We start from the raw sequence: 22931 nt of genomic DNA, 5'->3' as shown, positions 1-22931 counted from the left end.
ATGGAGAAAGTGTTCCGTTGACAGGGGGTTGGAAAGGAAAGGGGAGAGAGCAAGAAGCGAAGGGAAAAAAGGAAGCAACCGGGATTGTCAGAAAATGATGTAGAATCGAAAGCGTGCTGCACTGCATTCAACCTACGTCAAGTCCGAGTGACCAACAAGCGACCTCCAACACCGGCCATATCTCGACAGGGGTCTTTACACGCTGCGCCTCTCTCCTGCTGAAAAAGTGTAAGTGGGTAGAACAGACGAAGCCATTTACAACAAAGAATGTTTTCCGAATAATTTCCACCGGCGAGAAGCGAAAGAAGAGTAATTATGAGCAACTGAATATCAGTTAACTATTCAGATTACAAATCGCAGCTCTGAAAAAGCGAAATTGTACGCATCAAAAGTGCCCAAGTGAAGCAAGACGGGCACAGCCGCTGTCAAGACACCATCACATTGGCTGCCACCAAACTCAGAACTTAATTGATCCTAGCAATCTAGGCGCATTCCGAAAATCTCACGTGCGTTGGTTTCCCATGCCATGGGTTTGACTCAAGTTCGAAAAAGTGCGAGAGAGCCTTGTACTGGGGGAACTGGGGGTGGCTCTTCTCACGGGCCAGTTGGGCGCGGTTGTGGCTCTCTCCTTTTCACCAACACAACACACACACACACACAGCCACGCACCGCGGCTGTTGGTTTCGTCTTACCACATTCAAAAAGTGCCTGAATGGTTCCAACTTCCGCTTCGCCTTAGGGAACCAATGATCTCATTGCTGTGCTGAGTAATTTCCGCCGCACAGTCGTTGGGTCTAGATGATAGGCCCAGGGGTGGCTTGACACTCGAGTTGGCCTCGTTGAGCTCCTTCAGTCTTTTGGCAAATTACATCGTCCCATATCACCCCCTCACTCGGTGTGATAGAACGTCAGAGTAACGAGCAACTGGGTCTTCTTGTCTTTCTCTCTCCTAATTGCTCATCATAGACTATCTTACAATTGTGCCAGGACCGAGGGTTACGTTCCATTGTTTTCCGTACAGCCAATCAAACCAACATCCAACGCCAACGTTCACAATTCCCAGTGATGACCAGTCCCTGTTCCTTCGATATGCCAGTTCCTCCATCCCCAGCCAAATCTCTCACCCCTTCTCCAAGGATAAAGGAGTCGTTGCTCAGGTCGGGGTTGTACTGGTATTCGTCTTGCCAAGCCTCGCTGCTAGTGATATTGTCGTCATCTCAATCGTACTCTCACATCATTCGTCAAGTCGTTGGTGCCCTTCATTTCCTCGTGTTATGCCACATCTCGTGACTTTGTCCGAGCCGGTGCAGTGACTGTAGGCTACGAGGATAGACAAGCAAAGTTCGAATACTGACTCACTTCTTTCGAGTGGACGAGCCCTTCTTCGGCGTGGGAGCGTAGGGGGCGCACGTGATGGAATCGGTATTCTTGCCGTCCTCAGAGAACTGAGAGCTGGAGACGGTCTTATCGCGCAACTCGCTCATCGTAGCCGTCTGAGACTGTCGGATTAGAAGTCCAATTCGACCGCAGCATACAGCCGACTGCGCAGGGGCCAATTAGGGGCCCTATTTACGATTATCGTAGCCAGCCTAACCTATAGTTAGAACCTCCTTTTTATACCTACTACGTAGATATTTATATAGTTTAATTAATCTCTTCGTTAACTACGGTTCGAACTAACTACTTTATAATAAAGATATTAATACTAATTAATAATTAAACTTTATTATTATAGATTGGTAAGGTATCTCGCTACGTAAAAAAGACGACTTCTTAATACTATACGGGATAGGAGATTTATATTAATTAACTTTATAAAAGTAGACGAAAAAGGAGGCGATTCTCAAATGCTATATAGAATTAAGTAATCGTAGCCCTTTATTACTTACGAGAGGTCGACGTTTATTATATTAAACTATATTAATTAACGGAACTATTTAAATAATTAGCCTTTTACTATTACCCTAAGTAGCTTTTTTATTAAATAACTTTTCTATAGCCGGCCCGTAATTAAAAATTAACTAGTTAAATTAGTAAAAGTACGGTATAAAAGAGTACTACGTAATTAAAAAAGGGGATCTCTAAATATAAATATTCTTATTTAGTAGCGAAGGTAACTTTATAGGAGTTATTAAGCTAAGAGATCTATAATATATAGGAAAGTCTATTATTATAAGGATTTTATAAATACGACCTTAAGCCCGCGATCTAAACGACCTCCTTATAGCTCCCTTAACTACCCCCCGGGTATTATTTAAGAATATAATATAGGGGACGGTCTAACGAGGGAAAAGGGGATTTAGAGGTCCTAATAGTATTAAGCTAAGAGTATTACGGATCTCGGAAATTAACTAAGAAAGCTATTTAGAAATTATAAAGAGCACGAGGCTTAAGAGGCTAGAAGTATACGGGATAGCGGAAATCGGTAACTAATAAAGATCCTAAGACTAATTACTATATCTTCTTATAATAATATAAACGTCTGCCGCTACTATTATTAAAAAGAACTATTAAAACCTACCCTTTTTTATTAAATAAAAAGGAAGATCTTAGTAAGTACGATAGCTAGCGATTTAGAAAGGTAGTAATAATTACTAAAAATAATAAAAATAAGAGTAGTAGCGAGATAGCGAGAAGAAGCGGGAATCTCTTAGACCTTAATAAATTTATTAAGTAATAAAAGTACGGATTTACTACGACTTACGCGCAGATTAAATATATCCTTATTAAGATTAAATATACTAATAATTATTAATATAAATATAAGTTAGAGCACGACCCTTAGCGAGTTAGGGTAAAAAAAGAGAGGACGAAACCCGATCCTAAATAGAATCCTAATCCCTTATAAATAAATAAATATTAACTCGGACTATTAGGGGACGTAGATATATAAAATCGCGGATTAGCCTAACGGCGAGTAAATTAACGTAGTATTAATCTATTTAACTAAGGTTTATAAAAAAAAGGGGCTATAGGGGTAACCCCTATTTTATAAGATTATAAACGACCTTAGCTATTAGCTAGATAAATAGTTCGCGAGCGCAAGCTTAGGAATTATAAAAGTAGTTAATAAATTCTTTTACGGGCGAGGGGTATTACTAGCGTAATTATAATCGTAAGAGCTATACGAAATACTAATAGTAATAATTATAGAGGAGGAATTCGTACTATAGAACTAGGTATAGGTTAATAGAGCGTATAATTACTTTAACGAATTTAAAAAAAGGGTAAACGACCTAGATTTCCTCCCTATAATTACTAACGGAAATTTATTATTATAAAAGGATATACCGGGGTAAAATATAGTACTAAAAGTACGATAATCGATAATTCCGCCTATTTTAATCTATAACTCGTTACCGCTACTAATACGAAATTCAGTACCGATCGGCTAATAAAAAAAGAAGTAAACGACCCGAAGTTACTAATAATACGTAGCGACGCAGGGATCGTATATAAATATTAAAAATCTAATAATAAATACGAAGTAATTTATAAACCTTAAAAAGATCTTTTTAAAAAAGAAATTATACTCTAGGGGGAAGTATAAGGTTTTATAAGAAACCCTAACGATATTTTATAATTATTACGAAAAAGTCGGAATTAGGGAATACTAGTACTATTTAGTAATTAATATCGTACTTATAAGCAAAGCCTTTAATTACTATTATAAAGCGGTACGTAATTTCGATTAAAACGACTTTTTTAATATAATTAACGTAATTTAAAGCCGCTTCGAGACTTATAATAAGAACTTAAAGCTCCTATCTAAGCTACGAGCGATTTCTTTCGTATTTATAATTAAGATAATAAAAAGTAAATTGCGAGTAGAGATCCTTAAAGAGCTTATCGATCGAATCGATAAGCTAGCGAAAACTTAGCTAAATAGGGGATAAACGAGCGAAAAGTCGAATATCTCTATACTATAGTCTAGCGTATACTAAAAGTAAAGATTACCCTATACTAAGTACCTAAAGACTACGAGACGCTCTACTTAAAGCTAAAATCTAGCTTTAATATTAAAATAAGAATACTGCGCTAAACCTACCTCTAGGTATATAACGGCCCTTATTAATAATATTAAGTCGATTAAACGTATAATAAAAAAAGAAAAGAGGCTAGATATAGCAATCGCTAGTAAAGAGGCCCAGATTTGTTAAATAAGTAAAGATTTAACTTACGGGCAGGGTAATAGAAGAAATAATATTATATTTATAAAAAGGATAAATATTAGTTAAGTAATTACTCTAAGGAAGAGCGTACTAAATCGTACGAATAGTATAAAAAGTTAAGGGTAGTAGATAGTAAAACTAGCCCTCGTCGGTTTAACTAATTCCTTATTATATATAAGGGTAGATCCGGGGGCACGGAACTTAGTAACGGTAGCTAAAGTAGCGGCCTAAAGTATATACCCTCTATAAAAAATTCGGAAAATAAAGAAGATCTTACCCCCTATATTAATAAATTAGATTATAACGAAATCGAAGATATTAACTACTCTTTTTTTGCCCCGTTAGCCTCTAGAGGATATACGAGGCTAAATGAATAAAGGGTAGTAAAAGCTCTTAATAAGTAGGCTTTTATTTATAAATAGTAAGGGAAGGTCCTTTAAATAACGGATATAAAGGCGGTTAAAAGGGCGAATTTAATAGGGCCGAAGCCTATTTTCTTAACGATTAAGGAGAGGACGCTATTTATTTTAATATCTAAAGAAAAAGAATATAGTACTAAGTAAATCTAGGGGTAGCTAGAGGGGTCTTTTTTATACTACCTAGATCCTTCGAATACTAAGCTCGTATAGGCATTCTATACGAGTAAAAGGTACGGCCTAGACGATTTCTATAGGATTATCCTAAATACTAGGGTATCGTAATAATTAACTAGAGGAAAAGGGCAATTCTAAGTACTATAAAAGATCGTATTAATAACGCTTAATACGTCGATAGTAAGTATTACGAGGATTAGTTTCGGCCTAAGTAAGGAAATTATTACCCTAAGTATAATAAAAGTAGAGACGTACTTTAGAACGATAACTTTTTATATTTTACCCGTTAATACCCTATTTCTCTTATGTTTAAAAGATATAGATCGACTAAGTATTATATTTAATAATACGAGGAATAGAATCTTTAATAATAAGCACTTCGAGGTAGTTAAACGACGATAGGGGTATACGTTTATAAAGCTTACTAACGATACGAAGTCGATTAATTATCTAACGAAAAGTAAGCTTAGAAAATTATACTAGAGATTTAGGCACCCGTTAGTTACGAGGCTATATAACCTCTTAAAGTAATTAAGTAATAATAATATCGAAATAGGGGCGCTAGAGTAGTTAATAAAAGTATACTACTAATACTAAATAAATATATAGAGCTTACGCAAATTTAAGTTTAAATTACGTAATAAGCTTAACTTTAACTAGGAAATCGTTATTAATATTTTCTACTTAAATAGTTAATTAGTACTATATATAATTAATATAGCTATATCTTTCTAAATAGGGCAATTCCTCCGGGATCTATAAGTAAAGATAGAGTAGGCAGCCCTATAAAAAAGCTAGATTAATATATACTAAGGACCGCTAAATAGTATTAAAACCGACGTTAGTATTAGCTTTAAGTCGGTAGAATTTAAGGATAATACGACGGCCTATAGTATATAGCTAAAAGTCGTACCTATTAAAGCGCACTATAGTATTAAAAAAGTAAAAAGGGCACACTAGTAGTTAAAAAGGGCGTTTAAAATTATTAAAAAAGAAAATCCGGATTCTACTAACGACGAATGCCTCTAAATAGTACTTAAATACTATAACGATACTATAGGGCCTAACGGACTTATACTAACGTTATTAGTATTTAGAGTATATTTAAGAACGACCTTAGCCTTGCTACTATTACTAAGCGTAAGCTAACGAGCCCGAGTAATTAAAAAAATAATACGAGTACTGCGTAAAGTAAATATAAAAAAGTAAGTTAACGAGGTAATTACTATGCGCAATAGGCCTAATATAGGGGATAATTTAAATATATTACTAAATTCGGATATACGAGTATAGCGCGAAATTACTTAATAATAGGCTAGGCTATATAAGTTAATTTCCGTTAACGAGCGCTCTTATATAGTTACGAGAGATCGTAACTAACTACTCGAAGTATTAATTATAGTAATTAGACCGTATTATATAGATCCTAACGAGGTAATTTCTAACTTATAAGAAGAAGAAGAGCTAGGGGAAACTATATAACCCGCAATAGAGGTATAGGAAATCATCCTTAACGAAATTGTTATAATAATACTAATAAACGACGAAAAAGAGAAAATTATTAAAAGGGTACTAATATTACTAGCGAGACGTCGTAAAAGACTATAATAGCAAGCCCTAACGTAGCAATTTATTTTTAATAACGAGGTAATTAATACTTTTTATATAATAAAAAAAAAAGCCGATTTTAAGCTAGCGGTTAAACTATATAAGGAAGGCGTAATTATAACTATTAAAAAGCTATATAAGGGATTAGATCTTATCAAAATAGACACTCTTTACGATCGAGGGGTCTATCGATTTATCCTATATAACTTAGAAAAATATATAAACCTCCGTATATTTAAATTACGAATAGTTCGTAAGATTAAAGGGAAAGGAATACCCTAGCTATATAAGAAGTTTAGATACGTAATTTAGGGATACGGCGACGTTAAAAAGGCAACGCTATTTATATAATCGCCTACTATATAGCACTATAGTTAACGATTAATAATAGTATTAATAGTATTATTACGGAAGAAGGGATACGAGATTTAGAGCCGTAATATTACCTAGGCCTATACTTAATCGGCCACAGGGCTTATAAAGAAAATCCTAGCCTATTTACTAAAGGAAATAGCTAGTAAGTACTTAGAAAGTACGATTATTAAAGTGCTTAAGCTACTATATAGGTTCGCAGAATTGGGCACCTATTAGTAGGCTACTTATTACGATTTTTATATTAATTAACTATTAATAGTTACCTTTACGTACGACCCGTGCTTATTAGTTATAGAGTACGAAGGTGACTAATTTAAAATTATTAAAATATAGACCGATAATATATTAAGCCTATCTAATATTAACTTTATAAAAAAGGAGGATAAGGAGCTTTAAAAAGCGGGCTTCGTAATAAAGCTAAAAGAGGTCCTTATAATAAATACCCCCTTAGTATTTAATAGTAGGATTCTTATAATTAAAAAGGAAACCGTCGTTTTTTAATAAAAGGGGTAGGGCGAGAAGATTAACTTTATTAATCTAAACGTAATTAATATTAAAAAGTAGTATAAGGCTAAGCTTATATAAGGGGTATATATTATAAGTATTTATTAGCCCGAGGCAACTTTTAATTATACTAAGGTAGTATAGGCTATAGATCTAACTAAATAAGACGTCGAGGTACTTAATAAGCGGCTTAAGTAATAATAAACGAATCTTAATCGAGGTCTCGTTTATTACCTAATCGACCTTATAACTAATAAGCTCTACGTCTTCGTTAATAAGTTATTTACGAATAATAACGACCTTATTTCGTAATTAGGGTATATTATTATCCTAATTAACGAGAGTATAAGTAAGAGCGAATTTATTATATATAGTAATATAATCTATTACTTATTAACTAAAAGTAAGCGAGTAATAAGAAGTATATTAGCGTTAGAGGTTTATAATATAATTAACGGCGTTAACCTCTTTTATACGATTTTAATAACGCTAAAAAAGATTACTAATCGAATTAACTTTCTACCTATTCTAATAGTTATTTATATAGATTCTTACTTACTATACGAATACCTCGTTAAATTAGGAATAATAAAAGAAAAGAGGCTTATAATCGATATTATAGCCCTTAAGTAATCGTACGAAAGGCGCGAGATGCTTAAGATCCGTTAAATTAATAATAAAAATAACTTTATAGACGCTTTTATAAAAGTAGTACTAAATAAGGGATTAGAGTAATTCGTAAGTAGTAGAAAAGTTATTATATAAATAGAGGGATAGGTTATATAAAAAAAGTAGAGAAAAGGGGGAAAAGGAGACGACTTAGTAAACGGGCCCGAGGTTAAATTATACTTCTAACTATAGTAGTTAAATCGATAAAAAAAAGAGAAAGTTAGTATTAAATTAGAAGTCTAATTTAACCGTAGTATATAGCCGACTACGTAGGGGCTAATTAGGGGCCCTATTTACGATTATTATAGCCAGCCTAACCTACGGTTAGAACCTCCTTTTTACACCTACTACGCAGATATTTATATAGTTTAATTAATCTCTTCGTTAACTACGGTTCGAACTAACTACCCTGTAATAGGGATACCAACAGAGACTTTTCGTGAGCATCCTGCTTCTCCTTGATGCTTCGGATGTCGTCCATGATTATCTTCATGTCGTCTCGAATGTTCTGCTGATCCTCTTCCAAGGCCTCCTGCTTGAACCGACCGACGCGAATATCGCCATTGAGATTCTTGATGGCTTCCTTGTTGTCGGCTCTTTTAGCTGCCAAAGCCTTCTCGAAAGACGATACCTGACGCTTGGTAATCTCCATGTCAATCTTGGCTTGCATCAATCGGACCTCCACGGCTTGAACACGGACGTCATCTTCAAGACTTTTCTTCTGAATCTCGCGAATGGCGTCATCTATTGCTTCCAAGTGGCTCCGCATCTTCGCAACGGCGCTCTCGATAGCCGGCAGCATCTCGTCAAGTCTCTCGTCGCGTTTAGCGTGAATCAAATTGCCGACACTGGCAAGCACCTTCTTCTCGGAAGCCTCCAGGTCTGCGGCGGTGACAACCTGCGAGTTGTTAGGCTGGCTTGCTGCAGTCAGCAATTTGGTGGACTCCAGCATCCCGTGGATGATTCGCTCAACATCAGCCTGGGTCAATGGCTTGGTCGTATTCAAATCCGCCATGGTCATGGTAGCTGCGTCTGCGGTTGAAGGAGCTGCCTTGGTGGGAGTTGCCGGAATTGGGGCAGTCGTGGTGGGAGTCGTGGTGATGTGAGCTGCGGCACCGGTGGAAGCGGAAGCTGCGATATTCTCTGCCGAAGTGTTTCGAGCTGAGGAAAGTTGGGTTGCAGAAGCTCGAGCGGAAGGGATTCTAGCTGAAGGAATTCTAGCTGAGATCAGAGTAGAAGAGATTGACGATGAAGAGGTTGGCAGAGAAGATTTTAAACCACCGGGCTGAGCTCGAGAGGTGGATCCATGGAGGCTGCCGGAACTTCCTGCCTCAGTTCCATAGGCAGTCTCCTTCTTTTGCTGGCTCGACTGTTGATTGTTCGTGGTAGGTCGAGTCTCTTCACGGGGGCGGCGCCGGGGATGAGAGAGAGAACGAGGCTCAAAGAGCTCCTCTGGGCTCCGATCCCGATTGGTGAGTGACGTTCTGGCACCCGCCTGTCCCTGATAGTTATTGCCTTTTTCATTGTCAGTGATTTGAGTCTTTGTCCAACTTGTCTTTGTGGTGTTCTTACCGCTCTGCCTGGTGTTGTTGGCAGGATACTGAACTCCGCCAGCCACGGTCACAACGATCTCTCTCGCGATCAACTCCTCAAAGGGAATGATGTGGCATCTTCCATGCATATGCAGCCATTTGCTGTAACCACTATAGTCAGAGTGTGCGCTCTTGGCCCTGCGCAAGGCGGCAAACTCGTGTGCAAAGCATGTGCTAATTTCGGGGTTCTTGTTGGCACGATCGTGAATCATCGTGGCGAGGTAGCTCGTCTCAATGCAAGGGTCGTCTTGAAGAAGACACCAGGCTATCCAGACTTGAACAATAAGCGGTTGAGTCTCCTTGAGGTTTGGATCCTCATCGGCTCGCACCATGATGGCAACGGCACTTTGGATGATGGGATGTTCAGGTCCAGGAACCCAGACAGAACGGCGCATGATTTTTCTGGCTTCCACGAAATACACGTCGGCAAGCTGGGTGTTGGAGTTTATGAGCGGCTTTCTGATCTTTCTGAACAAGAAAGGAATGCTGCTCATGTTGGCCTTCTGATTGGCAGCCCAGTATTTGTTCCTGAACTTCTTTTCCAGACGAGCGTCGTGCACCATGTTGAACCAATCCGCCAAGGGCTTTGCACGCCAGTTGTCAAGGCGAATAAAGATTTCGGCTTTGAGATAGCGCATGAGGTCAACAATCTCTGATTGACCCTTGTTCTTCAAGACCGACTTGGTGGTTGAATGGTACGTGTTTGCACTCAACAGAAGGCCTTCGGTCTGCCGAGTGGTAGTGACCGTGTGCATGATGTTGTTGTACATGTCGCTGAGTTCAGGGGTGTGGATGATCTCCTTTCTCATGGCTTGGTGGGCTGCCTGTTCAGAGTGTCTGATGGTTGTCACCATGTGTCTAGTCGGCGCCTTTGCTGGAGCTTGCTCCCGCCTTTTGAAGGCGTTAGTGGAGCGCTGGCCCGCTTCATAGTCATCCTCGCTCTCATCGAGGACGGCAGCAGGTCGCTTCCGAGAGTAATGAGCCATGCTTAGCGTGCCCTGTCCCGGGTTCTGTCAGTTCATCGCTTTCTTTTTCAGTATTCCTGTAGAAATATGTATTAAAGGATGGGAATGAGGTGAGGAAGAGGAGCGTGAGGGATGTTATAGAGAAGTAAAGGTAAATTGTAAAAGAAGCGCAAGTAAAGAAAGTTGTGAGTGAAGAAAGTTGCGATAGGGAGGTGTGGATGGGGGGAGGTAAACATACTGATGAGAAGGTGAGAAATGTCCTTTTGCGCGGTTAGTAGTGTGGTGAGAGAGGGCACAGAAAATTCAGAAAGGAATTTCTTGCGCTGAGGAGAGGGATGAAGGGGATGAAGTCAAAGTTGAGAGAGGGAACTCCTGTCTAGATGAGAAAGAGTCGCGTCACGCGTTTGGGTTGTTATGGGAGAAAGTTTCGCGAGGTGAGGGCTCGAGGTTGAAGAGTAGTTGGAGCCTTGAGGTCGAGGCAAACACAGAGGAAGGTGAATACCAAGATGAAGGTGTAGGTGAAGGTGAGTATGAGGATGAGTATGAAGGCAAAGGAAGTGAGACTGAAGCACCTCCCGCCTGCTTGCTCTACGACAGTTGCCCCAGGCACCGAATATTCGCAGTGAAGCACATCGTCAAATCAGATTAAATAATGGAGGATGAAGAATTGATGAGAAACCATCGATCTTGGGTGAACTACTATTTACAAGAAGCCATAACTCACGATCATCCGCCGAAGAAAGGGCACGCTCCCGGGTCTTGCAGCTTAAGTGAGATTCATCCACTACATTGTACTGTATCTGTTCTATACATTGCTTTACTACACGACCATCTGTTACACTCAATTGTGAGGTACTCGTTTCTTGTTAGAAATTCCAAAGACACATGAAGTAGTCGTCAACTCCATAGATTAACTCTGCGCTAGTGATATGGTAATACTGGAAAAATGAAGTCTGCTGTCGTTTTTGACACGCGTGACATGACTTCAGCACCTCTCCGGTTTCCATACTTCCCATTCATCGAACTTTCACTTGGTACCGCGGATCGATACTACCAAGCTTCGAGATGTTGGAGCGTCACAGCAGACATCACATAGGAGAAAGTGATTGGATGGAGCCAGTTGGATCCAGCCACAGCCGGTTGCTACCAACAGACCAATCTCAGCATCGAATACAGAAATGTTGGAATGTGGGATTGTACAGTCACTTAGTAGTCACCAATCGTTCCATTCTTCAGACGTTTCTGCAAGAGATTTACATGTGATCAATCTTTGATGATCTAGGACTGCTGCAACCCCTGGCATCGGCTCTCCAGAACAAAGATCTGGCTATCCAGATCAAAGTGTAAAAAGGGAGTGTAGGTAATTAGATCCGGGCGTGTATCAAGCCAAGTAGGAACTCGTAGTACCTCAGTCTACTACGAAAATACGATGACGGCGCCTGGTGCATCAGACTCACTCACACCAATCACATCACCAACACCATCTCAAGAATTCACGAAAGCGCCCAAACCATCGTCATTGTAGCACTCCAAACCCCCACAACCCTATCCCTTTCCTCAGGTACCTGACTAAGGTTCCTTGCCAACCCAATGCACCAAAACCCATCCCGGCTCCCGTCTACCGCCCAATGCTCACATAATCCTCCCCCCCCCCCCCCCCCCCCCCCCCCCCCCCCCCCCCCCCCCCCCCCCCCCCCCCCCCCCCCCCCCCCCCCCCCACCCCCCCCCCCCCCCCCCCCCCCCCCCCCCCCCCCCCCCCCCCCCCCCCCCCCCCCCCCCCCACTCCCCACCTCCCCTCGGCCCGGCCCCGCGAACGGCTCCGGTGGGATGAACTACACCCATCACCCATCCCGTCTTCCACACAAACCACCAAGCCTCTCCCCTACTTGCAACCAACCAAACATTCCCAATCTCTTCCATGACGACAAAAAGCTGAGAAATCACAGCTCTCCTCCATCTTCCAAGACGGAGAATTCTCCCCCCTCAAAAGTCCGACCTCTATACACCACTTCCTTTCTACGGAGCCATCATCAGACATATAACTTCAAGCTCCCCCATCACGATCATCATGAACCCCCAAGCTCACCACCACCTCACCTCTCCTCACCCTCCTTGATTTTCCCCAAGAAACCACCACAGCCCAATGACCAACACCCAGACAGAATGTCGCTCAACATCCCCAACCCGGCATTGCCAACCCCCTCCACAATCGTCCTCACAGGCGCAAACGGCTACATCGCAAGCCACATCGCAAACCAACTCCTCCTCCAAGGCCACCACGTCCGCGGCACCGTCCGCTCCCCGTCAAAAACAGCATGGCTAGCCGCCCACTTTGAAAAGACCTACGGGCCCGGAAGATTCACCCTCCACGAGGTCGCCGACGTCGAGAAGGACGGGGCGTTTGATAGCGTCGTCGATGGTGCGTTCGTCTATTCCCATTCACACATACCCAGTCACGCATACACGCGTGATATTCTAACTTGATCTTCACGTCAAGTATGGCGAAAGAATTCGGCTCTCACTCAACCTCAAATCCCGTCTCACAAACCATGGCTCTGAACAGATCACACTAACAACCCCAACCAGGCGCCGACGCAGTAATCCACACCCTAGCAATAATGAACTTCTCCCCCAACGGCCCAACCCCCGAGGAAACAATAACCTCAAACGTAAACGCAACCCTCTCCATCCTCCGCTCCGCAGCCCGCTTCGCCGCTCCCTCGGACTCCCCAGACAAGCCCGGCGTGAAACGCTTCATCTACACCTCCTCCTCGGGCGCAGCCGCCATGCCACGCCCGGGAGAACCCTACACCGTCGACGCGACCTCGTACAACCACCAGGCCGTCGCCATCGCCCTCTCCGGAAAGGGGCCCAAGGGCATGGCGGGCGGGTACATCACCTACTCCGCCGCAAAGACCAGGGCCGAGCTGGAGTTGTGGAAGTGGTATGAGGAGGAGAAGCCTCAGTTCGTCTTGAATTCGAGTATGTTCATTGATATATTCTCTTTTCTTTCTGTATCCAATTCCCATCTTTCTACTCTTCATATCTCCTTGTCCTCCTCTTTCTGTTCCGGTGTCTTCCTCTTTCACCTCCCCGGGCCTAACATGAATAATCGATAGTCGTGCCCAATGCCGCCCTGGGCAAGGTCCTCCTCCCGGAACACCAAGGCTTCCCCACTGCCGTTGGCGCAATGCGACCTCTTTGGCAGGGAAACGTCACGCCCGAGTTCGTCGCAATGTTCCCAGCTCGTAAGTACACGATCCCCTCCTGCGGCTCTGACCTGCCTCACTCAAAATACTTAAACAACCATAAACCCCACCCTCCGCATCCCATATTAACCCCTCCCAGAATGGTACTGCGATGTCATCGATATAGCTCGAATCCACATTGCAGCACTCCTCCTCCCAGACATCCAATCCGAACGCCTCATTGCCTACGCGGGCAAGTTCAACATCAACGACCTCCTCGCCGCCTTCCGCCAAATCCAGCCAGACCGAACCTTCCCTGACGACCTTCCCGATCTCCCCTCCGACAAGGGCACTATTGCCAACGAAAGAGCCACTCAGCTGATGGAATGCCTTCAGAGTGGCAAGGGCTGGACGAGTTTGAAAGATTGCCTGGCGCCGTTGGCTGAGCAGTATGCAGCGGCTGAGGCGGAATCAAAGTGATGTCGAAACGAAGTCAAAGGCGAATGGACACATGGACGAGCTTCACCGGGTCGTATCTTGGAGAACTCAAAAGCCTTTCAATTGTCCTTGGGGTACTGTCGGACTGCCGCTTGGCTGTCTCATCAGCCCAAGGGAATGTTGTATATCTACAAGTCGCGCTGAAGCCAACCCCCGATGCTAGGCTTGGAAAGTTGAAAGGCATCGTGTCGTAAAGTGAAATTGGTATCAGAGAGAGAAATTTACATCACGATCTATCGGCAAAGTTAGCAGTGCACTCATCAACAACAGTGCGGCTTCACTTACGCAGTCAGACTCATCCTTCCCCTTAGGAATGCCCATCGCCTCGAAGGTGGCAGGTCCCTGGCCTGTCGCTTGCTTCTTGGGAGGGGGCATAGTCTGAGCACTAGGAGCAGGGCTGGGTTGCTGCTGTGGGCGCGGCTGAGATGAGGGCGGCGCACTGCCCGTTCGACCCGGCTGATCGGCGAGGTCTGGTCGGTTGGGGAAAGGCCGGGGCTGACCCGCCGGTCCAGGACCGGGACGCGGTTGGCCTGAAGGGCTAAGCGGCATCGAGTCAATCCGCTGAGGTGCCGCTCCTCTTCCGTATCCATACTGAGCATCAGGGGGGATGGATGATGTTCGCTGGCCAAAGTTACCAGCTTGCGCAGGCGGCGGCGTAGGCTGACCGTAGTCGCTCGGGCCATAGCTTCCCTGCTGCGGAGGGTACGGGCTTTGCTTGGGCGGCCTGTTCGCGGCTGGGTTAGGAGGAAGGCCACCTGCCGCTGGGTATGGTTGGCCGGGTGGCCGCGCGGCGGGACCAGGGCTCGGCTGGCGATATCCTGCAGGTCCTCCGACAGGCACACGACCGCGCGGGTCCGAACCGGCCGGCGGAATCATGTTGCCCATTGACTGTGAAGCGCGGACGTTGCCTGCAGGTCCCGGAGGACCACCGGGGCCGGTACGAATGCCAAATGCACTACCGGGGCGATCGGAGTGCGGGCCAGAGACGGGACGACCACCACCGTAGTGAGGGGAGAGCTGAGGTCCAGCGCCCCTGCCACCGCCGCCGCCGCCGTGGTGCATTTCATCCTCGGGATACGGTGCCGTTGATTTCGGTCTGTTCAGGTTGAGCGGAGCAGGGCGATCGTCTTCTGGGTATGGAGCAGCCGACTTGGGCCGGATTGCAAGGTTGGAGTCGAGATTAACGGTGAATGCGGCTGGCCTGTTGCCCATGCTGTTGGGTCGTGACGGGTCAGGGTAGTCAACGGTGTCGTGCGGCGCCGAACTAGGGTGCACTCTGGGCGACGGGTGAGGAGATGTCTTGGCAGACGTAGACGGGTAGCCGGGGTGGGCATCGGTCGGGGTGACCGGCGTGCTCTCGGAAACAGTCGGCATGGTATTCGGCTGCTTGAAGCGATCAGGCCTCTTGCCGCGCTGCGAGCCATGCTGCGACTTGATTCTCGTCAGCGTCGTAGTTTCGTGGTCGGCCTTGGTCAGACTCTTCTCGTGATCCAAGGCATCGATTCGGCCTCTGGCGTCCTTGTTGCCATGGTCAGCGGCCGCTTCATACCAGAATCTGGCTTGGCGGAGATCCTTGGGCACATGAACGCCAATCTCGTAGTAGTATCCCATGGCAAATTCTCCAGTCGGCAACTTGGCGTTGGCAGCATCTTGAGCGTACTTGAAGGCCAGCTGTTCATTCTTATTGAAAATGCCCTCGTATCCGAACAGGAACCATCTGCTCACACCGAGCGACGCCTCGGGCTGTCCTTGCTGGGCGGCCAGTCCGTAGTAATGCAGCGAGTACGCCGGGTTAAAGTCGCATCCGAGCTGGCAAAGCTCGTAGGCCTGACCAATCTTCAACTGAGCCTTGGCGAAGCCAAGGTACGCGGCTTTCTCGATATACATCTTGGCCTGGTGCAGGTCCGTCTGAAGCAGAGCCTCCGGAATATCAATGTCAGGAAGGTCCCTGGCGAGGAGCATCCCATAGACATATGACCCTTGCGGCGCATCCTCGTCCGAGAGGTCAGCGGCCTCCCTAATAAGGTCTAGACCTCGCTGGTAGTCTTTCTGGTGGTTGTGCTGGCCGAGCAGACTCATCATGCCCAAGCGGTACATAGCGGCCGAGTCTTTGAGTCGCAGACCGAGGTAGTAGTGCTCGACGGCTTTGCTGTAGTCGTTCGAGTTCTCAAACAGCATGCCCAGACGATACTCCGCACGCGCGTAGCCAAGCTCTGCCGCGCGCTGGTACTTTGTGTACGCATCTCTCTTGTCAGGTCTGCAGCCAAACTTTCCAAACTCGAGCCACTTTGCTTTCATAAAGAGTGCCTCGGGATGTTCCTGGCCCACCAAATAGTTGACAATGTTGATTGCGTCGACGCGCAGCTCGTGCTCGACGTTTGGTGTCTGGCGGCCACTCTCTGGGTCTCGGCTTCTGGCATCCATAACAATCTCAGCCCAAGCTAAGGTGTCGCGAGCCCATGACAGCTGCATAGAAACATTATTCGAGTGCAGGACATGCTCGCGGGCGTTCCACAAAATCGTTTCCTTTTCCTCGTCCGTCGGGGGGACGTTGTCCCCTGTGAGCTTTGGGAAAGGAGAGAACGAGGGCGCCGCGCTGGGCCGCATCTTATGAGGGTTGTCGCTCGCGCTGTTCTCGTGGAAGGGTCTGTAGGAGTCGGTCGGGGGTGCGCCGGCTTGGGCGTCGGATCCTCCTTTCGGCGGCAGCGAGGGCGCACCAGAATCGGTTGGCTTGAGGACAGAGGACAGGGACGGCTCACGACCGTGTCGGTTGGTAACGTTGTTGCTGGAGACGGCTGCTCGGTTCGGGGAGACTTCGCGGGCTTCAAGTTCCATGCGCTGAAGGTCGTTTTGCATGTTCTGGGGGACCTGAGGCGTTACACTGGAGGAGAGGTGCGGTCAGCATAAGGCTATCGGGTTAGGAAAAGGGACGGAACAAAGACAAGGAGCGGCGCCAAAAACGGCCCCATCTCCAGTTCCAGCCAGCGGGAAAGGAGGGACCCATGGTCGATCCGCCAAGATTAAAATGAGGGAATACGCGTACCGTTGAGGAGCAGGTGCAATGACCTCGGGCATGTAGTAGTCATCGAACCCTCCAGGAACGAAGGTTGCGCCGAATTGTGGCATCTCGTCGGTTGTGTTTTTGGGCTGAGGTGCACCTGCATAAATAGGAGGATATCAGTCAGCGGGGGTTGAGTCGAATGACGTTTAGGTTGGAGCCACCGCCAGCTTTTTTCTGCGTGGTGGTCTCTTTGCTGACAGTTGGGCCGGTCGCCTTCTGGAGCCCCCGGAAAAAGGAGCTGCTGCTGCTGCTGCTGCTGCTGCTGCTGGCTGTTGCTTTTCGTCGGGCTGATCTGCTTCTCAAGTACGCCCGGCAAGGGTGCGGGAGGGGAAAGTAATCCTGAGTGGGGTGGGATTTGGCGAAGAAAAAAGTAGGTAATCAAAAACGATCAATAAAAGCTGAGCTGATGTCGGAATGGGCTTGAGAGAATATCCAAGTCCTTGGGTCCTCTTATGAACTGTGTCTGCCTTCACTTGCTCTCTGTCTCGAACCGCAGGGCGAGGATGTCCGGAAGCGGGGTGGAGAGTCCAGGTCGAAGCTCAAAGCATCTGGGATTCTCGACGGCGGGCCCTTTCTTTTTAGCGTGCAGAAAGAGCTGAGTGTCCCCTTTTCTCTTGTGTGCGCGAGCCGGCTAGTGAAACATGGGAGCAGCTTCGGATAGGCGTGCCAGGTGCCAATGTTGCATTTCTCTCTCGGGCCAGGAGTGAGGGGGGAACTCCCTTCTGTTTGTCCCATCGCCCAGAAAGCGGGACTGACCAGGGAAGTTATACCAGGAGGAGGAGGAGGAGGGGTCATTGGTCTCGTCGCAAGTCGTCGAGTGTGCCCATGGTACTCCACCGCCCAAGCCGCAGCACGGGCGCTAGCTCGCTGTGGCAGCAGAGGGAACGGATGAGCTGAAGAGCAACAAGCCTTTGTCTTTTTTTGTGCTCTTGGTCATGGCCATGCTGATGTCGGTATGTCGCTGTGCAGCTCCTTGCTGCGGCTTCGAGAATCGACAGGTACTGTACTTCGTCTGTACTTTCCGGGTTGACAGTGGGCGGAGCAGGGGGGTGGGCTGGTCTCGAGGATCAGGTACCGAAAGGTAATCGAGGGGGGCCGCTCCAGGATGAGGCATGTAAGACGTTCAATAAGCGTTGGAGACCTCTCTCGTCGTTTTGACGGCCGTCCATTCCGTCAGTGACTAGGATATGTCATCTGACCAGCATGAACAGACGGCGTGGCAGTGGCAGCCCGTGGCCATCCGAAGACAGAGAGCAAGTGTGGTTGAATGCAGAGGAGTGATATGGAATTCTTTGGAATTCTGACATGTGCACATGACACCCAGGAAGCGCAAAGATGTCAAGTCCTTGCGCGCTGGACTGTACGTATTTCGCTTGGCTATGGCAGACGCATGGAACCGTGGTGTTGGTAGGCAGAGAAGAGTAGGTGCTCCGTAGAGGAGCAGCAGCAGCAGATTTCCGGTTCGGGGGTCATTCGGGCTCCCGGCTTGATAAATGAGGCGGTCTCCACGAAAGGGAGATGGAAGAGGGCAAAGGAGGGAGGTGAAACTTACCAAGGGCTTTTCCCAGATGAAAACCAACTTGCTCATGTCCTCCTCCTTGTGAAAGCTGTACCTGACCCTCGGAGATGGAATGTGGTCCAGACACAGCGGCTGTTCCACCGCGACTAGCGCTTCTAGTGCCGCGGCCGTTGTAGTGTGGGCCTCGCACGGCACCCGGCGCATGTCCCTGGCCAAGCCGCGCGTACATCGCCCATCGGGCTTTGCACCTTTCGAAGGGTGTCATACCCTTTGAGTACGGATACCACATATTTTGTTCTCGAATGACAGCAGGGGTTTTCGTTTGGTAAGGTAATGAGAGTTCGGCCGAATCAAGCTAGAACAGAGTTGGGAGGAACCCGCGGGATCGAGTGGCGCATACCGGGACGGGTGGACGAATGTCGAAACACTGTTGGCGATGGAGGCTCGTTAATTGGGTATCGATGCTCCGGAATGCGAGATGGATAGGTCGGTCGATGTGGTAAGGTAGGAAGAATCGCTTGACGAGAACGCCAAGCGAAAAAATCTGGATGAGGTGGGCGGAAAAATAATATCAGGTGTGAGGTTGACGAAGAAGTCTGATGTGGTGAGGTTGAAGGCTTCCATTGAGAAGATATTATTTTTCTTGAAGCAGAAGCAGAAAGAGCAGGAGCTTCACCATCGCGCTTTCCTGCCTCCTGCCGTTTTTTTTTCCTGTCTTTTTTACCGAATTACGGGAAGGAAGGCCCAAAGAGTCGGTCGGTCCTGCCTCACATGGCCTCGCTTGCTACCCGTCCCGTTCTACAACAACTCGATAGAAACTTGGAAGGCGCGCTGGATGTTTCCTGGCTCCTTCCCAAGGCACCTTATTTAGATGCGACGCGGCAACATGCACGGAGAGCAACAAAACGGGACGATGCATCTGGCCGAGACGAAGCAGCCAATGATTCTCACCATCTCAGTAATTCAAGGTTCAGATTGGCATTAGAAGACGTGATGTCGCGACACAGACAAGGCGGCAGCGTTGCGCTGCAGTCAATCCCTCCAAATCCACCACCTCATCAGGTACGTTACTGCGTAAGGGCCTTTGGTGGCTGCTTGCTGGTGCAGAACACCCCGCCCCCATGTCCTGCCCCTGTAAGGGAGAAGAAATCCATGAAGGAATTCCAGTAAGGCATTGGATGGATCGCTGGAGCCTACGCCACTGTCCGACCGTTGACCCCAGAGGCCCCTCTCAATCTCACAATCGAAGGCACCTGTTTTCATCCATTGCATTCCATTGTGCCCCATCATCCGTACTCAATACGGTCATTTCATTTTTCATGCTTCTTCTTATGAGATTCCATGTAAACTGCACTGACCACCATCGTGATATCAGTCACTCCATCCCCCTCTCGTCTCACTATGAAAAGATGAGAATGATCCTGTAAATTCCCATGAGAAACTCACTCTCCAAGCCTAACCAATCACTTGCGGCCCGGGTGTTGGTTGGCAATGAATGACATTCACACCACAAAGTCCCAAAACTCAATCAAAGGTCATCCACTCGGGTATCTCGCCTTTCCCTGCGCAGCCCGCTTTGCTCAGCCACAATGTCAAATTCGAGATTGTCTTTTTTGCTCAGTTTCCAAACATAGAAACAGACCCTTGCTGCTTGCATTTCTCGAGTGACCAACGAGTGACTTTGCATACCTTACCGCAGCTGCCCGTCCCGTCCTTTGGGGGCCAAGTCCCCGATCGCAATCGGAATCGCTTGTCTCGTTATCGTTCATTCCACTGCTTGGCGGCAGCTTCATGAGCGATATGAATCTGCATCGATTTGTGCGAGTCTGAACGACTAAAATTGAAATGAAAAGGGATGTAAGACAAAACTCATTCGAACTCATAGCCTTCAAAATAATGACACTATTCCGACGTGTATTCGGGTACATTTGAAAGAAATACAGGTCACCTGACAACATCAACCGTCACCAGAATTAATTTACTATGGAATGAAATGCAAAGACAAGGAAAAAAAAAAAAACAAGCTATCCATGACATTATGTAGGACCGTGAGCCAACATACGCTTCCAACATCAAGGCTGGAATCGTACCGCTCTGCCATCGACTACAACGGACGGTGCTTGTTGAGAATACTCTCATCTTTGCTCAGTATATACCTATCAGCGCTCACGATGTGAGGGTCGGTTATTGATAAGAGGGCTCAAACTCCGTATTCATAGTCTTCCAATCTACCATAAAATCGCATCCTCAATCCATTAATATCTAAATGCGTGTAGATGCACTCAAGTCAGGATCATCGCAGTACCAACTCAATCCCCCTCAACCCCCCTGCTTCCATGCCGGCAGCGACTCCTCATGATTTATTCCATGAATTCCTGCTTGGCGCTCCGAATTTCCCCAAACCCACGTCATAGATGCCACAACGACCATCATCCGATCCAACCCGTCCCATCTTTTCACCCAAAAGTAACCATCCTTTACCAGGCCATGCCCTGTTCACCAAGCCTTTGAGTGTAACCTTACGCAAGTAGACTCCAGAGCCGACACTCAACAGCATACTTCATCGCCGGCGCTATTCGGCGAGACGAGACGAGACGAACGATCTCTGGCTGCAGTGTGGAAGCATCGCGCTAACAAGAAATCTCCAATATTTCTAAACTCCATCTGCCCACCCATCGACACGTGTCTATTCTGCACTTTGCTTCTCCGGAACTATGTTTCTTTTTTTCTGCTGCTGCTGCCCGTTAGAAACGATTTAGCCGCGCGTATACCTAGCGCCATCGACTTCAAAGGCTCATGTGTCACTAGCGCCTAGGATTCGGCTCCCGACGGGCGGTTTGCGGCAGATCGACACTTTTAAACCAATCTTAACCCACACATGCTTACTATTTCCATCTTCTATCCGCCTATCAGTTATCAAAGTCACCTTCCCCCGCTGACCACGCGTTCTTCATGCATCCTGGGGCCGAAAGATTATTGTCCCCGGCATTACTCAGCGTGAAGTCTCAAAACGGGGTTGCTGTGATGTTATTTTCAACATCGTGTAAGCGTCTTCTTTTGCAATACACGGCTTCACCTGTTGGGTCGGTACCATGCCGGCATAAACACTCGACAAGGACGGGCAAGAGGCTCTCGTTACATTACATGTCACAACAACTCAGACAAGCGAGGGGGGCCGCAACTCCCGTACCAGCATTTACAGTTAACATCTTAGAGGTAATTAACCAGGGGTGTCGTCCTATTGATCGCCAACGACACTCTTCTTCTGTCGGATTAGAAGTCTAATTCGACCGCGGCATATAGCCGACTGCGCAGGGGCTAATTAGGGGCCCTATTTACGATTATCGTAGCTAGCCTAACTTACGGTTAGAACCTCTTTTTTATACTTACTACGTAGATATTTATATAGTTTAATTAATCTCTTCGTTAACTACGGTTCGAACTAACTACTTTATTATAGGGATACTAATACTAATTAATAATTAAATTTTATTATCGTAGATTAGTAAGGTATCTCGCTATATAAAAAAGACGACCTCCTAATACCGTACGGGATAGGAGATTCGTATTAATTAACCTTATAAAAATAAATAAAAAAGGGGGCAATTTTTAAATACTGTACGGAATTAAGTAATCGTAGCCCTTTATTACTTACGAGAGGTCGACGTTTACTACGTTAAACTACGTTAATTAACAGAACTACTTAAGTAACTAGCCTTTTACTATTACCCTAAGTAGCTTTTTTACTAAACGATTTTTCCGTAACTAGCCCGTAATTAAAAATTAATTAGTTAAATTAATAAAAGTGCGGTATAAAAGAGTACCGCGCGATTAAAAAAGGGGATTTCTAAATATAAATATTCTTATTTAGTAACGAAGGTGACCTTATAGGAGTTATTAAGCTAAGAGATTTATAATATATAAAAAAGTTTATTATTACGAGGATCTTATAAGTACGACCTTAAGCCCGCGATCTAAATAACCTCCTCGTAGCTCCCTTAACTACCCCCCGGGTATTACTTAAAAATATAGTATAGGGGACGGTTTAACAAAAGAGGAGGGGATTTAGAGGTCCTAATAGTGTTACGAAAGGGAACTTAAAGCAGGTCGGAACGCTGCTATATTAACCTAATTAACTAAAGACTTAACGTAAAGAGGGAAAAAACAGAATAGTAGGTAGAAGCTAG

At 45.9% G+C, this 22931-nt stretch overlaps 4 protein-coding genes across 4 annotated transcripts; 2 read left to right on the top strand and 2 right to left on the bottom strand.

The window, feature by feature from the left end:
- Positions 1 to 8321: 8321 nt before the first annotated feature.
- On the bottom strand, positions 8322 to 10499 carry CLUP02_12642 (uncharacterized protein; the record flags this gene model as incomplete). Its single annotated transcript, XM_049291606.1, has 1 exon — positions 8322 to 10499. One exon carries the CDS (start codon positions 10497 to 10499, stop codon positions 8322 to 8324), a length of 2178 nt encoding a protein of 725 aa, XP_049148752.1.
- Positions 10500 to 12641: 2142 nt separating this feature from the next.
- On the top strand, positions 12642 to 14146 carry CLUP02_12641 (aldehyde reductase II; the record flags this gene model as incomplete). Its single annotated transcript, XM_049291605.1, has 4 exons — positions 12642 to 12897; positions 13065 to 13460; positions 13598 to 13726; positions 13827 to 14146. The coding sequence occupies 4 exons, from the start codon at positions 12642 to 12644 to the stop codon at positions 14144 to 14146; spliced, it is 1101 nt and encodes a 366-aa protein (XP_049148751.1).
- A 239-nt stretch (positions 14147 to 14385) lies between these two features.
- On the bottom strand, positions 14386 to 18948 carry CLUP02_12640 (uncharacterized protein; the record flags this gene model as incomplete). Its single annotated transcript, XM_049291604.1, has 6 exons — positions 14386 to 14397; positions 14450 to 17045; positions 17208 to 17322; positions 17424 to 17517; positions 17982 to 18092; positions 18778 to 18948. 6 exons carry the CDS (start codon positions 18946 to 18948, stop codon positions 14386 to 14388), a joined length of 3099 nt encoding a protein of 1032 aa, XP_049148750.1.
- A 567-nt stretch (positions 18949 to 19515) lies between these two features.
- CLUP02_12639 (uncharacterized protein) lies at positions 19516 to 21950 on the top strand (the record flags this gene model as incomplete). The annotated part of the gene is made up of 11 exons (XM_049291603.1): positions 19516 to 19806; positions 19852 to 19910; positions 19967 to 20167; positions 20260 to 20364; positions 20421 to 20562; positions 20789 to 20917; positions 21091 to 21238; positions 21299 to 21360; positions 21553 to 21579; positions 21658 to 21827; positions 21911 to 21950. 11 exons carry the CDS (start codon positions 19516 to 19518, stop codon positions 21948 to 21950), a joined length of 1374 nt encoding a protein of 457 aa, XP_049148749.1.
- Positions 21951 to 22931: the final 981 nt, after the last annotated feature.

This window comes from Colletotrichum lupini, chromosome 6 (assembly GCF_023278565.1).
Source record: "Colletotrichum lupini chromosome 6, complete sequence".
Classification (NCBI taxonomy): Eukaryota; Fungi; Ascomycota; class Sordariomycetes; order Glomerellales; family Glomerellaceae; genus Colletotrichum; species Colletotrichum lupini.
This window is presented reverse-complemented; position numbering and strand designations above follow the sequence as displayed.